Here is a 17271-nt window from a genome sequence, read left to right on the forward strand (position 1 = left end):
CCAGCCTGTCAGTGAATGAAGCACAGACGTTTAGAGGTCTAACCAGCCTGTCAGTAAATGAAGCACAGACGTTTAATGATCTAACCAGCCTGTCAGTGAATGAAGCACAGACATTTAGAGGTCTAACCAGCCTGTTAGTGAATGAAGCACAGACGTTTAGAGGTCTAACCAGCCTGTCAGTGAATGAAGCACAGACGTTTAGAGATCTAACCAGCCTGTCAGTGATTGAAGTGTTTGGTGGTCTCTCTTTGTGTTGGTTTTATTTTCGGCCGGGGTCACGTGTTCGGCCTGTTGGCACCGCGGCTCACTGCAGCTACAGCACACACCCGTAAAGAGACACTCAGCCTCCTCCTCGTGCTGAATAAGTCACCCACAGTAGCTTCTCTGGGCTGTTTCACCCTCTGCCAGAAAACAAAATCACTCTTATATGAATCTGGAGCCAACACTGAAAGCTTCAGCGCACAGCAAACAGCTTCAGCATCTATTGACAAAATCACTGCAGCACTGTTCCCATAGCAACAACCTGCACTTAAACTACTAATCCAAAGTCTTTGGGTGAAACCAAAGTTAAAATTGGACAAATGATTGTCCTGGACTTCCTCAGCCCGTGCTTACATGAGTGATTGTGACACAAGCTGGAGAGAGAAATAACACATCACACACTCCAGGGTTCACAAATAATCACAGAAATGATCAGGCCCAGTCATGAATCACCTGAAAGGTTCAAATATGTCTGAACACCTGAATATTTGGAAGGAGAATCTGTTCAGACATAAATCAGACAGCAGCCACACCTGCAGGGCGACAGAAGAAGGAGAAACGAAGCGTTTCTGTTCTTAAAAGCAACACATCAAAGCAACGTGACGCAGGATGGACACTTCACTGGAAGGAGAGAGGAGGTAGGAAAGGACACATAGGAAGAGGAAACAGGAAAGGAAAATCTACTGACAAGGGGAATCTGGACAAATTCCTCTGAATGTGTGTGTGAGAGCATTTCATGCTTTCATTATTGTCGCCCTGCCGATCTGTGTGTCTCCATTTTCCGTACAGCGAGCAAAGAGCTGATCGCGCTCTTCTTTAGTTATTGTTTTCATGTTGCACTAAGACAAAAAGACAAGGTTTTTTCCTTGTTGTGGCTTTATCCACACACACACACACACACACACACACACACACACACACACACACACACACACACACACACACACACACACACACACAGGGCTTTGTGTGTGTGCGTCAGAGCGCTGAAGACTAAGAGGACAGCTGCGCAGGTCTCTCAATTCAATTAGCGGAGGCAGCTCATGCAAATCAATACTCAGGACACATCTGTGCACAAACACATGTTCCCACATTTTTCCTTTCCACACTCACAGCGACGGGAAGAGGAGGCTGCAGCCAAGAATCAAATTATTGAAACTCTCAGTCAGTCTTGGTGAAGTCATGCCACGCTGGATAAAAAGCAGCATGGCAGACATAAAGCACACACGTCTCACTCCTCCAGATGAATTTATCTAATGCACTGACAGCAGAGCTCCAGGGTATGAAGCCACCGCTGCCTCCGGTGCTCCCTCTTCCTGATGAGCTGGATCTGACATGTGGGCTTTTGACTGGGACGTCACCAGTATAAATCAATGAACCAGCAAAGGAGCAGCTCTCTGCGCTCTCCAGCAAATACAGAAATGCCCTTCATGGAAGAATACGGTGGCTGACAAGGACAAACATGCAGCGAGGAGCAGAGGTGTTTCATTAGTGTGAAAGGTTAAATATTTGGAAGAGATGCTTCACACACAGGCCTGATCTGGTCCCTGATGCATCCATCTTACTCCATGACATTTTTTTATTTACAGAACCACAGCTCTGGATAAGTTCTGGATCAGCTCTGGATCAGCTCTAGATCAGCTCTAGATAAGCTCTGGATCAGCTCTAGATCAGCTCTGGATCAGCTCTGGATCAGTTCTGGATCAGCTCTGGAGAAGCTCCGGATCAGCTCTGGATCAGCTCTGGATCAGCTCTGGAGAAGCTCTGGATCAGCTCTAGATCAGCTCTGGATCAGCTCTGGATCAGTTCTGGATCAGCTCTGGAGAAGCTCCGGATCAGCTCTGGATCAGCTCTGGATCAGCTCTGGAGAAGCTCTGGGTTTGCTCTGGATCAGCTCTAGATCAGCTCTGGATCAGCTCTGGATCAGTTTTAGATCAGCTCTGGAGAAGCTCTGGATTTGCTCTGGATCAGCTCTAGATCAGCTCTGGATCAGCTCTGGATCAGCTCTAGATCAGCTCTGGATCAGCTCTGGATCAGTTTTAGATCAGCTCTGGATCAGCTCTGGAGAAGCTCTGGGTTAGCTCTGGATCAGCTCTTGAGAAGCTCTGGATCAGCTCTGGATCAGCTCTGGATCAGCTATGGATCAGCTCTGGATCAGCTCTGGATCAGTTTTAGATCAGCTCTGGATCAGCTCTGGAGCAGTTTTGGGTTAGCTCTGGATCAGCTTTGGATCAGTTTTAGATCACCTTTGAAGAAGCTCTGGGTTCGCTCTGGATCAGTTTTAGATCAGCTCTGGATCAGTTTTAGATCAGCTCTGGAGCAGCTCTGGGCAGCTGTAGAAAGTTTCCTTAGATGTTTTGTGTGATTTCTGGCTCCTGCAGTCTTCACAGTGTTAAACTCAAACGTTGTGAACCTGATCTCCTCCTCCTGGGCGTTTCCTGGCAGCCTGTGCTGTCAGTGTGTGAGCTGTTAGATCAAGTGTGTGATATAAAGTGCTTTGATTGGTCTTTTTATCGGTCTTTACTCCACATTTCCACATTTCCACATTTCCACATTAATTTGCAGAACTCTTGTCTTCTGGAGCAAACTGCAGCTCCTGACGAGCAGAGATGATGGAGAGTCAGCTGACTGAGCATGGACCCAGGTGAGAGTCCTGCCATAGAAAGCAGGTGAAGCCTTTTGTTGCTGTTGTCTGTGTGTGTGTGTGTGTGTGTGTGTGTGTGTGTGTGTGTGTGTGTGTGTGTGTGTGTGTGTGTGTGTGTGTGTGTGTGTGTGTGTGTGTCCGTCCTTTGGCACACACACATGAGACCTCCCTCTCCTCTCCTCTCCTCTCCTCTCCTCTCCTCTCCTCTCCTCTCCTCTCCTCTCCTCTCCTCTCCTCTCCTCCCCTCTCCTCTCCTCTCCTCTCCTCTCCTCTCCTCCCCTCTCCTCTCCTCTCCTCCCCTCTCCTCTCCTCTCCTCTCCTCCCCTCTCCTCTCCTCTCCTCTCCTCCCCTCTCCTCTCCTCCTGTGAGAGTGATCTCAGGCCAGGCACTTTGAGCTGAAATGAGTGCTGGGAGGCCACCAGGGGAAGGCAGTGAGCCGAGCAGGAGCTTTTTGGATGATGCTTGAAAACAAGTCTTCCATAATGAACAACCTCACTGCACAATCTGAGGCACCGTGACGAGCTGCTGCTCCGCTCCTGCTCCTGCTCCTGCTCCTGCTCCTGGACTGTGAGGAGGTTTTCAGACACATCTTCGTCCTCAGTTTGGTGAGAATTTCAGCAGGTGCTGAGGAGCTGCTCTCCCTCTCTCTCCAGGAGCAGAGGAGCGCTCGCTGTGCGCTGTCGATCAGTGGGGGAGCAGCTCAGCAGGCGCAGACGGCGCACCGCTGACCCGCTCAGCACAAACCTCTGCGTCCATCCACACAGGCAGCGGCACCAGAGGGAACAATGTCTCCGAGCAAACACACGGATTTTAGAGAAGAGGTTTGTTCCCCTCATTCCCTCTGCGCATCGGCGTAGTGCGTCTTGAGGTGGGAACGAGATGTCCCGGATTTATTTTCTCCGGAGAGGGTGAAAGTGGAAGGAAGCGCAGTTTGCCGGAGCCATGTGGAGGGCGGACACGTCCTTTGGTGGGAGCACCGCAGGCGACAGGCGACACTGAGAGGGGACAGCGCTTTTCACCTTTCTTCTGGAGCAGACGATCCATCCATGAGGAGACAGAGAGAAGAGATGGTAGAGAAGTAAGTGCGTCTACAGCTGGCTCTAAATCCAGCTCTCCATTGACAAAAAGACCGAAGGAGATTGTGCTCCACTTTTACGCATCCCCGTGGTCGTGACACCGGGGAAAACAGGGGCTGTGTGAGTTGTTGTCGTTGCTGATGATGTTTCCGTGTTTTTCTGCCTCACTCCTAAATCACGTTTTTCTCAAAGAGCTTTGAGTTTGGGATAAATGTGGAATATCACACAGAGAGGTTCAGAGATGATGATTTACAGAGAGCAACAAAAATAAAACTAACTCTCGGTTTGACTCAGCCTCACCGTCAGATCTGAGCAGGTTATGCAAGTGCATCTGTGAGCAGTTGAAATTTTAATGAGCTTTCATTCAGTTGGTGTGTGTGTGTGTGTGTGTGTGTGTGTGTGTGTGTGTGTGTGTGTGTGTGTGTGTGTGTGTGTGTGTGTGTCTTGTAGGACTACACAGCCATGACTCTTCAGCAGAAAGATCAGTGTAATGTATTTATGAGCTGTTAGAAATGGATCTCAGAGTTTTAATAAAAACACGGTCAGCTGTTGGATTTTGAGGATTTGCTGTTTTGTCGTGTTGAGCTGAAAATGATCAGTCTGTGCAGATAAAACAGTGAGTTTAAGCAAAGGCCTCTCTGTTAAAGCGCTCAGTAGCTTCAGAGTGTGAAAATGTTTTATCAGCTGGAGAAAATGTTGAACTGGATTCTGGGAAACAAAGTGTTTGTGGGCCACGTTAAGAGAAGCTGATTGGACGTCGCTCAGCAGGAAACTGGACGTGTGAAAATTAAAAGTTACGCACAAAACTTTCCAGTAGATGATAAATGTATAAAACTAAACTGTAAACCTGAATATAAAATGTAGAAAAGCAGCATAATTAGACTTTTAGCTAAACAGCAGTGTAGCATTAGCTTTACGCTGCACAGAATCGTTAGCCTAGCATTTTATTCAGCTTCAAAACTTAGCTCAACTGTTTTCAGTAGCCTACAAAAAAGAAGAAACAGTAAGGCCTTAGCTGGAGATAACTGAAATGTTAGCTTTCAAGTCTAATGCAAGAGCAGTTAGCTTAAGTGGCTAGTTAGCTTTTAGCAAATAAATTCCTTATTGATGGTTGTTTTTGGGGCAAAGTTTAAACATCAACTAAAGTTTTTTGAATCAGCTGACTGCAGTAATTTCTAAAACAATCCACAATTTGTTAGCTAACGGAAAGAGTGTAGCTTTAGCTCAACAGTCTCAGACAATGATGAACAAACGGCTAAACTTCCAAACAACTATGGTTAGCCAAACTGATTCAGATAAATTCAGAAACAGGAAATGGACATCCTTTGATACAGGACTGTTAGCTTAACTGTTTCACACACCCACTAACCTGAGCAACTAGCTAAACAACAAACATGTTTTATGAAGCCAAAGTCTCAGATTACAAAACTGAAACGTTAGCTAAAAACTTTCCACAGAGGGCTAAATGTTTGCAGTCCATAACCCCACACTCAGTCAAATATCAGGAGGAAAAATGACGTTTGTCAGGTAATACAACCAGGAACACTGAGTTTATCAGACCGGACAAACTGACTCTTGAGTAACAACATTTTAAAAAACACTCGCTTTCAGTTTTGTGGGATGCCCTGGTAGTCCTGAGAAAGTGCCGACTGAATCTCCTGATGAGCAGGAAATCACTGGAGCAGAAACTACATCAGAGAGGAAACAAAAAGGAGGAAAATCCTGAAAGAAATGTTTCCTTTACATGTTTTGGTCCGTGTAGCTGTGAAGCTCTGACTCTTTTACACAAATGAAGTTTCAGATAGACGAGGTGTTTTAATCGAATTATGATTTCTTTGGTTTAATGTAAATTTACAGGATTAAAACACTTTATTGAGTATTTTGATTAAAGATTAATCTTTAAATTAACTGTAGGAAAGAAACAGCTCAGAATACTTTGGATACAGTCAGTCCATATGAAATATCTGAAACAGTTCAAGCTGAAGCTAGCGCCTGGTCTCTTTTTCTACCTTAAGTTTTCTTTTTTCGTATTTACACGTCTAAAGAAAACAATGTTCACGGTCGGCTTTCTCACCTGCAGTGGCCGCACCTGACCTTCTGGACCCGAAGTCTGCCGCCCACAACTCCAAACCTCGCCTGTCTTTCTCCACCAAGCCAGTGGTACTGACGCCCCCTGACGACGATGACGAGTGCGACACCAGGATGACGGTCATGAGGTGGAAAACTGTGTCGGCCATCTTCTTCTTGGTGGTGCTGTACCTCATCATCGGGGCCACAGTCTTCAAAGCGCTGGAGCAGCCCCAGGAGACCAAGCAGAAGACGGCCATCATGGAGCAGAAAGTGATTTTCCTGACCATGAACAGCTGCGTGAACTCCTCCGAGCTGGAGGACTTGGTGAAGGTGGGTGAAGGCGTCAGAGTGAATTATTCAAACCTTTTGAATTATTTCACACAGTGGAGAAATTTTCTTAAACTGTGTTTTAATCTTGTTCTGCTCTGAGGAACAAACACGCTGGTGCTGAGGTCGGCCGTTCTCAGGAACGAGCCTCGGGGTCTGATCCTGATTAGTTTGGATCTGATGGCTGAGAGCGCTGGAGAGTTTCAGTCCTCGCTGCTAGTTTTCTGCTCGGCTCTGGATCCCACTCCAAGGATTGTGAATTTGAAAACATCCCAGATTGTTGTTCAGTTCTAGCTTTCTGCCAGTAATTATGTGTTGTTAGCATTTCTTTAATCATATTTCTCATACTGACTCCATCTTCTTCTTCAGTCAAAGACAGCTCAGATCTGGTGTGGTGTTTCCCCTGACCAGTCAAACCAGTCCACTCTGACGCTAACGCCTCATAGCTAAAGCCAGACCCAGCTGGTTTATCCAAAAATGCTCCTTTCATATACCTGCTCTGAAACATTTCTGGAAAAACTCTAGTTTTTCAAAGTTGTAATTTTCACATGAAGCTCACAGCATGAAGTTTTCCACCAGACTGGATTGGGCGGTTTCCTCTGGAGGCAGAACACGGCGTGAGAAAACGTTTTAGGCTGTGTGACTGTGGGCCAACCGTGGTTTGAGCAGGGATGAACTGAGACACACACTAACCTAAAGAGGAGCTGGCCTGGAGTGAAGGAGAAGAGAGAAAGACAGAGACACAGAAAGAGAAGATGGGGGGAAACGGTCTGACTGAGGTAAGAAAAGCAGCAGGTGATAAAAAGACAAAGAGATTGAGAGAAGGTTCCAGAAAGAGGGAGAGGAGCCCCTGACTGAGGGAGGGAGGAGAGAGAAAGAGAGATGATGTAAAAAGAGAAGAGACATAAATCTGCATGGAGCTGCCCTTAGCTACTCTCATTAAGGTAGGCCTATATGTCTCTAAGAGCAATTAAGAGTTACCATGGCGATGGGTTAAATCCTCATGCCACACTCAGAGGGAACCACCAACCTAGGAGCAGCCAATCAACACAGCCGTGCAGCATTTACTCATTAGACAGAAAAACCTCAGTAGGACAAATTTTCTTTTATGTAATTATAATCTAAAGTCTCCCATGATTCCCACGTCGCCATGCCAACAAACCAGCACAGGACCAGGCGTGTCAAACAAAATGGTCGTTGGTAAAAAGGATACTCTCAGGAGAAACAAGCGATCAATAACAACACTGACACTCAAACAGTGATTGGTTCTTCTGACCCCGTTAACATGAGGTGGTGTTGATGGGAGGTGGTGTTGATGTGAGGTGGTGTTGATGTGAGGTGGTGTTGATGTGAGGTGGTGTTGATGTGAGGTGGTGTTGATGTGAGGTGGTGTTGATGTGAGGTGGTGTTGATTTGAGGTGGTGTTGATGTGAGGTGGTGTTGATGTGAGGTGGTGTTGATGTGAGGTGGTGTTGATGTGAGGTGGTGTTAACATGAGGTGGTGTTGATGTGAGGCGTTGTTGATGTGAGGTGGTGTTAACATGAGGTGGTGTTGATGTGAGGTGGTGTTGATGTGAGGTGGTGTTGATGTGAGGTGGTGTTGATGTGAGGTGGTGTTGATGTGAGGTGGTGTTGATGTGAGGTGGTGTTAACATGAGGTGGTGTTGATGTGAGGTGGTGTTAACATGAGGTGGTGTTGATGTGAGGTGGTGTTGATGTGAGGTGGTGTTGATGTGAGGTGGTGTTGATGGGTTGTTGTGAGGTGGTGTTAACATGAGGTGGTGTTGATGTGAGGTGGTGTTGATGTGAGGTGGTGTTGATGTGAGGTGGTGTTGATGTGAGGTGGTGTTGATGTGAGGTGGTGTTAACATGAGGTGGTGTTGATGTGAGGTGGTGTTGATGTGAGGTGTTGTTGATGTGAGGTGGTGTTGATGTGAGGTGGTGTTGATGTGAGGTGGTGTTGATGTGAGGTGGTGTTGATGTGAGGTGGTGTTGATGTGAGGTGGTGTTGATGTGAGGTGGTGTTAACATGAGGTGGTGTTGATGTGAGGTGGTGTTGATGTGAGGTGTTGTTGATGTGAGGTGGTGTTGATGTGAGGTGGTGTTGATGTGAGGTGGTGTTGATGTGAGGTGGTGTTGATGTGAGGTGGTGTTGATGTGAGGGGGTGTTGTTGATGAGTTGAGCAGTGGATCATGCCTCGTCGTGTGTCCCTCCTGTGCGTTTGAGTGTGTGTTTGTGTGCCTGTATGGTGTGTGTGTTTGTACGGTGTGTGTGTGTGTGTGTGTGTGTGTGTGTGTTTGTACGGTGTGTGTGTGTGTGTGTTTGTACGGTGTGTGTGTCCACTTGTGTTTCCTAGTGTTGCTGTTGTTTTTTTCCTGTTTTATTTTGAAGTGTGTATTCCCAGTGTGTCTGCTGTACGTTGACTTCCTGCTCTGTGTGTTTCTCTCTTTGATTTCCCTCATTAGTTTCACCTTCGCTCTGTGTTCACAGCTGTTGCTCGTTACCCAGAGTATATTTAGTCTCTGCATTTCCTACTTCCTGTGTTTCCTCTGCTTTACTTTGTCCTGCTGCAGCTCTCCTGTATTTTTCTCAGGACATTTTTATTTTCCTGGACATTTAAAGTCAGTTCTTGTTTGCCCTTTTGTGTTTTGTTTTGTTGTCTTCTGTATAAATATATATATATATATATATATATAGGTGTATCTGTTTTATGTTTTGTCATGTATTGTCATGTTTTGAACATTGATAGAAAGTAAAACATGCTGGATGTTCTTCCACCAAACGTGCAGATTTTTAAACCTCTATAAATTTACATTTACTCGCAGAAATTCTTGAATTTGTGTAAAAAAAAAAAAAGTCTGAAAATCCTTGAGATGGTTGTAAGATCTTCACGGGACTTGCATAAATGATGAGGTCATATCGTAAGGATCTGCTGACTGGTTCATGCCATATTAAAGAGGCGGGCCTCAAACACAAAGGTCTGCTCACAGAGCTGTAACCAGCAGGCCTCCAGAGAGCTGGCCAATCAGAGGAAGGGGTTTGTGGGGTGGGTCACCTTTAAGAATCTCAGCATCTCTGGTTTTGACCGGTCTTTGGCTTCAAACAAGAAATATGAAGTCACCTCATGTTCATGATCCACTATTGTTTCTGTTTTGTTTGGGAACTAAAGACCGATCCAGAGTATCTTTCATGAAGAAAACATTCAGAAATGTTGCTACAAACCCAGTTGAAAAACTTCGACTCGACCGTAGGTTCACAGGAACTAAAGCAGATTTAAGAAACATTCTTTTTTTAAGGTCACAAAGATCCTGTAAGTGTCTGCGTGAGTGAGCAGGCTGCAGATAAATGATGTTGAGTGTGTTCATGACTCCACCTTTATGGATTACTGGATCGCAGCATCAGCCCAGCTGGTCATGGCTGATGAAAGCGTCTCCTCCGGGGGAATCTAGCTGCTGTATTACGGTTGAGGATGATGATTACTCCTCTGATGTACCAGAGCTGAAAGGTCTTTAAATCTCCAGCGACGCTGATTTGTCCACCAGTGCTAATTTCGGCCTCTTGCTGAGCCATTCTCCAGATCTGTCCAGCATGAAAAAGTGCCTGCAATGTGGAAAAGTCCTCCGAGCTCCAAGACCAGATGATTTTTTTTTTCTTGTTGATATGCAGTATAAGTTTCATTAAACTGAAGCTTTCCTCCGTTTAACGGAGACTCTTATTTTTGAGACAGGATGAGACGATCTGTGGAGTGTGTGTCTTTTTTTGGCTCCACTGACAGGTGAAGTGAAAACATTATCTCCCTTCAATGACACATGTCAGCGGGTGTTTGGCAGCGAGTGGAGGCTCTGTCCTTGAAGTTGATGTTTGAAGCAGGAGAATCGGGAGGTGTGGGGGCGTCAGTGACTTTGACAAAGAACGAGCTGTGACAGCGAGAGGACCGGGTCAGAGCCTAAACTGCTGCTGGGGGATGTTCCTGATCTGCACGGATCAGGCCCGACCTAAAGTAGTCCAATAACAGAGAGCTGGTAAATAAACAACGGGGTCATGGACAGGCAGGTCTCATCTGTACACGAGGAGGGAGCGTTAGCCTGTGTTAGCCAACGTCACAGGAACGACTGGAAAAAGTTAGAGCTGCTTCCAACAGACGGATGTCCACAGAGCTTCAGTGTTTCTGTTTGTCAGAGTGACAGTAACAAAGATGGTCTGAATGTCTGACTGCTGTACCCATAGGAAAACAGAGCCATGAAATCACTGAAAAAAAAAAGAGGAGATTCATGTTTAGATACTGTCCCTCCTGTGCCCTGGTAGAAGCTTCACAGGAAAAACTGCTCAATAAAAAAAAAAAAAAAATCCCTGTTTTCCTCACGCTGGTGTTAGAGGAACCTGCGTTTTCAGTCATAGCCACTGTTTCTTTAAGACTCAATGCTCCACAAACCCCTTCCACCTGATTGGTCAGCCTCTTGGAGGCTGATAGTGGAGCTATACGCAGGCCTTAGTGTTTGAGGCCATCGTTTCTGCACGACTCATCAGGAACTCAGGAAGTCTTCGTGCTGTTTTTCAAACAGACCGTTTTAAGCGGTTTACGGACAGATCCATGTCGTCCTACGACTCGTGGATAGAAAGTGTTTAAAGATCTGCACACACGACTTCAACATCGACAGTCCACTGCACTTTGAAATCTATAAGACAGATAAAAGACGTCGGTGGCTTTTTATTTTCATTCAGTGGGTTATAGTCGGTGGTATGGCTCTGGTCTGGGGGCTTCCTGCTCCTCCATGGGCCCAAATCAAACACCAAAGACTGAAAAGACATGGCAGCTTTTAGGGAAGCAAACAGCCCAGGACGAGAGCCCTCCCTCTGTATTTTATTTTGAAACTGACGGGATGATCTGCACCGTCTGCTCGTCTGACTTCCTGTCCAGGTCTGTCGATCCTCTCTGTTCAGAAAAACGTGTGATGGGAATCCACTGGACACGTAGCTTTAGCTCGGGTCACAGGGCTCCCTGTGTCGGATGAATCCCAGATTAGTGCTTCAAACGCTGACTCAGCGACTCAGGTGAGAGCCCAGTGACAAAGCTAGCATGCGTGCTAACGCTAACCAGTGATAATGGAGGTCAATTATTCCAACACGGGTCTGTGGATGCATAATTCTTAGTTCACTTTACGGAGTAAACGTTGGTCCACTGACGCCCTGTAAGACACTCTTTGGTTTGACAAACAGCTGTTCGTAAATAAATCCAGAGGAACAGCAGACAGAGACACTTGGCTGAAACTTTCTGACTGTTTGATGATGAATCATGAAAACCTCAGCTTTAAACTGAACACCCTTGGCTGGTTGGAGCTTTTCTTCCTCTGTGGTTGTTTTTTGTCCACAGCAGTGTTTCCTGTGCTGAACTCTGATAATTAATTTCTTTATCAGGGTTTGTGTTAGCAAAGCTAAAATACATAATGGAGGGCAAACTGTCCTCTGTTCTCCAAAACATCTTGGTTTAGGGTTTTTGTTGACGCAGAGAAAAACTGACTCAGTAAAAATAAAAAAGGTTTTTAGCAGCAGCAGCGTTTGGAGCTGAGCTCAAACACAAACTGCAGAATAAATATTTGTCTTTAGATTTAAGCTCATGAAAAATGGGCACATCTCCCAGAAGAGGCATTCAATGCTACTTTAATGTCTTCCTAATGCTATCAGGCTAATTACAAGACATTAGCTAAAGTGTGTAAAGTGTGTAAAGTGTGTAAAGTGTGTAAAGTGTGTAAATGGGGTCAAGTGTGTAAATGGGGTAAAGTGTGTAAAGTGTGTAAAGTGTGTAAAGTGTGTAAATGGGGTTAAGTGTGTAAAGTGTGTAAAGAGTGTAAAGTGTGTAAAGTGTGTAAAGTGTGTAAATGGGGTAAAGTGTGTAAAGTGTGTAAATGGGGTTAAGTGTGTAAAGTGTGTAAAGAGTGTAAAGTGTGTAAAGTGTGTAAAGTGTGTAAATGGGGTAAAGTGTGTAAAGTGTGTAAATGGGGTTAAGTGTGTAAAGTGTGTAAAGAGTGTAAAGTGTGTAAAGTGTGTAAAGTGTGTAAATGGGGTAAAGTGTGTAAAGTGTGTAAAGTGTGTAAATGGGGTAAAGTGTGTAAAGTGTGTAAAGTGTATAAAGTGTGTAAAGTGTGTAAATGGGGTTAAGTGTGTAAAGTGTGTAAAGAGTGTAAAGTGTGTAAAGTGTGTAAAGTGTGTAAATGGGGTAAAGTGTGTAAAGTGTGTAAATGGGGTTAAGTGTGTAAAGTGTGTAAAGAGTGTAAAGTGTGTAAAGTGTGTAAAGTGTGTAAATGGGGTAAAGTGTGTAAATGGGGTAAAGTGTGTAAAGTGTGTAAAGTGTGTAAATGGGGTAAAGTGTGTAAAGTGTGTAAATGGGGTAAAGTGTGTAAAGTGTGTAAAGTGTGTAAATGGGGTAGAGTGTGTAAAGTGTGTAAAGTGTGTAAAGTGTGTAAATGGGGTAGAGTGCGTAAAGTGTGTAAATGGGGTAGAGTGTGTAAAGTGTGTAAAGTGTGTAAAGTGTGTAAATGGGGTAAAGTGTGTAAAGTGTGTAAATGGGGTAAAGTGTGTAAAGTGTGTAAATGGGGTAAAGTGTTTCCATGTTTTTTGTGGTGAGACAGCAGTCGACCACTCTGCTCCACCCATCATCCGTCGACAGTCGCTGTCAGTTCAGAAGATTTTCAAGCAACTTGAAGCAGAGAGGAGCAAAGGATGGAGCAGAGGATGGAGCAGAGGATGGAGCAAAGGATGGAGCAGAGGATGGAGCAGAGGATGGAGCAGAGGATGGAGCAGAGGATGGAGCAGAGGATGGAGCAGGGGATGGAGCAGAGAGGAGCAGAGGATGAAGCAGTGGATGGAGCAGAGCATGATGGGAGATGTGGTCTCAGAGGGAGTAATTAAAGCAGTGAGTGATGTGAGTCTCTGGTTTTTGGCTCAGCAGCAGCAGAAACAGCGGTGCGGTGCGGTGCGATGCGGTGTGATGTGGTGCGGTGCGGTGCGGTGCGGTGTGGTGCGATGTGGTGCGGTGCGGTGCGGTGCGGTGTGGTGCGGTGCGGTGCGGTGCGGTGTAGTGCGGTGCGGTGCGGTGCGGTGCGGTGTGGTGTGGTCTACAAACGACCGTCTTATTGTTCCCTGCAGCCGTGGTTGTTTTGCAAACGGCTGAGCGCCAAACGCAGCGTCTCCGACTGGACGTTTTGGCTGGAAACAAAGAGAGAGAGACTGAGCCGAGCTGCTCTGAATGAGAGAGTCCTTTAAATGATGCTTTAATGCCACTGTGGGAGCTGGTTTCAGGCCTGGATCATCACCCTCTGTTCTGACATGAACATTTAAATATTCACCCGTTCATGTTTCTGTGTCACCGCGTCCTGACTTTGTCTGTTTCCTGTAACGAGTTCATTTTTCCACCCAGAGAGGTTTCAGGGTAGTTTCCTTCACCTGGGGGCAGCACAAATAATCAGCTCACTGTGTTCGAGCAGCCTGTCAACTCTGCTGTGAGGCCTGCGGTGGTTGGTTTGCTCATTATTATTATTAATCTGCACAGAAACGTTACGCTGAGATCATCAGCAGAGGACAGTCATGCATGTGTCCAGCCTGTGAATAAAGTGTCAGTCCAGTCCAGTCGGTGAAAGCGCTGCTTTTGTCTCTTAGCAGAGCTCAGGGAAACGTGTTTTCCAGATGGTCAATAAGTCCGTCAGTCTGCAGGTTGTTGCTGAGCAGACTGCTCTGTGTCAATATGTTTCCTGCCTTGAGCGACTGAAAACAAGGAGGGTGAGAGCAGCAAACGTCGAGCAGGAGAGAGATGTTTCTGGCAGAGGGACTGAAACGCTTCATACAGCTGCCTGAGTTTAATTTGGAGGTAAAGAAGTCGGTCAGTTCTCTGTCGTCAGTATTTCCTGTTTTATCCGCTGGCACTCTCCTCGACGTGTTTCTGACTTCGTGTTTCTGACTTCCTGTCCTCAGTCACCCCCTGCTGTGGGTGGTTTGTTGTGCCTCACCCTGATGGGCTTCACCTGTGTCTGATTAACTTCCCAGGTGTATTGAGTCCTGTCCTCTCTGTCCTCAGCGCTGATTCAGCTTCATTACTCTTTCCTTCGTACCCTCTCCCCTCACCGTACACCTCCTTACCCCTTTGACTCTGCTCCACCTCTGGGGTCAGCCGGACTTCTCAGACCTCCGTCCCAGATCCCACTTATCTGTCTTTTCTACCACGTGTCTGAACAACGTTTTTTTTTAGATAGAAGCCTTTTTAACATGAAACCCCCCGTACTCTCTGACTGAACGTTGGCTGCTGGGAGGATTCATGGTTTCAATGGATCATGTATTAAAAAAAAAACATTTTTACAATAAATTTTAACAGTTGCATGAAAAACATTGGCCACCATGAGGTTCAGTTTCAGACTGACCTCCAAACTGAGATTTTCACTTTTTACGTGATTAAAGCATGTCTGCTTCACGGGACAGGTGCGTCTCTGGGAGGGTGGCCCAGGGTGGCCAAGCTCCCGTTGTCATGGTGATAAAGAGCGACCCTGTTAACTGGCGACTTTCTGCTAAACATGTCAGAGACTGTCGAGTTTCCACCAGCTGGTAGAAATAATCATCAGAAACGTTTGTTCAAACGTTTTCTACAGGCTCACCTGTTCAGGGTCGGTGGCCGGACTCTGTCCCAGCTGTCTCAGGGCGAGAGGCGGGGTGACCCTGGACATCACACCAGCCAATCACAGGGCTGACACACAGAGACAGACGACCTCTGATCTGCACACTCACATCCTCTGTCTTAAGACAAACCGTCAGGGAAGGATTCATACTGCAGGAAGTCGCTAATCTACAGGGTTGCATGTTAAGCTGAAACACCGGTCAGTCTCTGCCGTCTGGTGTCTCCAAGCGTCGGGTCAGTGAAACCATCGACTGAGCTATAAAACCTCCTCCAGTCCAACGGGCGTCTGTGGAGGAGCACACAATGATGCTGGCTGGTTTTGATTTGAAGGTGTTATCTTTGCTGAATAGCCTCTGTTGTCTTACTGCCCTCTACTGGTCTGGTGGTGTGGTGCAGTCACTGTTAAAGCACCTTGTGTTTAACTTAAGTCTACAGGCAGCATTTCTTGTCCCTGAATGCACCACATCCTCTGTTTGAAGTTTGTTCATCAGAGGATCCACATTTTACCCTCACTCTCTGGAAATTAGGAAGTAGTATTTAGGAAGCAGTATTTTGGAAGTAGTCTTTAGGAAGTAGTAATTAGGAAGTAGTAATTAGGAAGTAGTATTTAGGAAGTAGTATTTAGGAAGTAGTATTTAGGAAGTAGTCTTTAGGAAGTAGTCTTTAGGAAGTAGTAATTAGGAAGTAGTAATTAGGAAGTAGTATTTAGGAAGTAGTATATAGGAATATAACAAACATATGCTACGACGCGTCCGTACACCAGGCAGCTTGGGCTCAGAGGTAGAGTTGGTCGTCTCTTCATTTGGAAGGTCAGGGATTGGGCATCAGGCCCTGCTGTCCTTGAGGAGGACACTTAACCCCCAAACTGCCCCCGGCCGGACCATCTGTGTGTGAATGAGATGAGAGGATACACACAGCGGCCTCTGCAATCAGTGTGTGTGGTGTGAAAGGGTGAATGTGACATTTAATGTCTGGAGGAATTTCTGTATAAATCCAATGAATCCAATGAAATGAATCCAGTCCATTTCCTGTCAGCAGTGAAGGTTTGATCAGACTGAGCGAGGAAAAAGATCATCTACGTCTACGGGTTTCACCACCACAGTCCACCAGGTGTTACTCCACCTCTGTCACTGAAACCTGGTGTGGTTACAAAAAAAAACACGTTTAACGTTACTGTTGTTCACACTAAGTTAAAGAGTTGATAAATCTGGATCAGCTGAGGTTTCAGTTCATTTAAACCTCATTTTGACTTTTTTAATCTCAGGTTGTGTAGATTGTGTAGATTAGCAGCACAGTCGCTTTTTCAGCCACACTCCAACAACGCTGCCGTCAGCACACCTGGATTAACTTCATGACCTGGAAGATCACATGACCTGGAAGATCACATGACCTGTGGGGTTCCTATAATGCCCATTCATTTCTTCCTTCCTTTCTTCCTCCCTTCCTTCCTCCCTTCCTTCCTTCCTTCCTTACTCAGTGTCTAACCTTTTACTTATTCATATCAGTCGTCACAGTCTTTAACGTTTTTTGTCCTCTAACGCTGAGCGGTCGCAGGTTGATGAAACTTCTGTGTTTAACCAAGAATGAAGAATCATGACAGCAACATCCTGACACTGCAGCGACCCAAACCTGTGTGTGTGTGTGTGTGTGTGTGTCTGTGTGTGTCGGCTGTGAAAATGCTCACAGTGCTGCCTCTGGAGGAGTGTGGCCATTGTTGGTGTGGGCTGTGCCCCTGAAGATGCACTTCCTGTGATGTCATACCCAGCAGGCGTTGCTGTCCCATGATTGGACGGTTGGTTGGGCTGCTGCTCCATAGGGTGGTGTTCAAACGTTGTGCTGTATGGATCTGTCCCTGCTGAGTGAAGGTGTTAGAGTATCTCGTGGTGTTAATCTCTCCAGCTGCTGATTTTCCTCCTGAGGTTAAAAAAAGCTCAGAGCTGTAAAGTTTTATTCTCACTCTCTCATTTCTCTGTCCGTCTCTGAAGATGCTGCACCCTGCAGTGAGTGGGGTACAGGATGCCCCCTCAACTGAGGCTCGGTCCCCCCTGGAAGTCCAGTTAATGTTATTTTTTATACAGCCCAGGTCACAGCAGATTCAGAGTTCCCTCTGCCATAAATCACATCTAACCTTTTTTTAATCTAAGAGAATAAACGTCCGTCTGTTTTTCTCTGACTCTAACGATGGGACGACGCTTGAAGATCGATGGGTTCACATTTCTCCTCTCAGAACTTC

General features: G+C 46.0%; 1 protein-coding gene across 2 annotated transcripts in view; it reads left to right on the forward strand.

Moving 5' to 3' along the window:
* The first annotated feature begins 2819 nt into the window (after positions 1-2819).
* Positions 2820-17271, forward strand: part of LOC141802021 (potassium channel subfamily K member 2-like) — a 36924-nt gene continuing 22472 nt past the window's right edge. Inside the window, exons 1-4 of one of the 2 annotated variants that reach the window (XM_074685408.1) lie at positions 2831-2905; positions 3286-3472; positions 3559-3983; positions 6062-6381. In XM_074685408.1, the coding sequence (XP_074541509.1) occupies position 3983; positions 6062-6381 (321 nt within the window). In that variant the 5' untranslated portion in view covers positions 2831-2905; positions 3286-3472; positions 3559-3982. Of the gene's footprint in view, positions 2906-3285; positions 3473-3558; positions 3984-6061; positions 6382-17271 lie in introns of both variants that reach the window. The other variant, XM_074685409.1, reaches the window with a different exon arrangement.

The sequence above is a fragment of the Halichoeres trimaculatus genome, unplaced genomic scaffold, assembly GCF_033239565.1.
Source record: "Halichoeres trimaculatus isolate MK-OKI-2021-1 unplaced genomic scaffold, fHalTri1.1 fHalTri1_scaffold_13, whole genome shotgun sequence".
NCBI classification, from domain to species: Eukaryota; Metazoa; Chordata; class Actinopteri; order Labriformes; family Labridae; genus Halichoeres; species Halichoeres trimaculatus.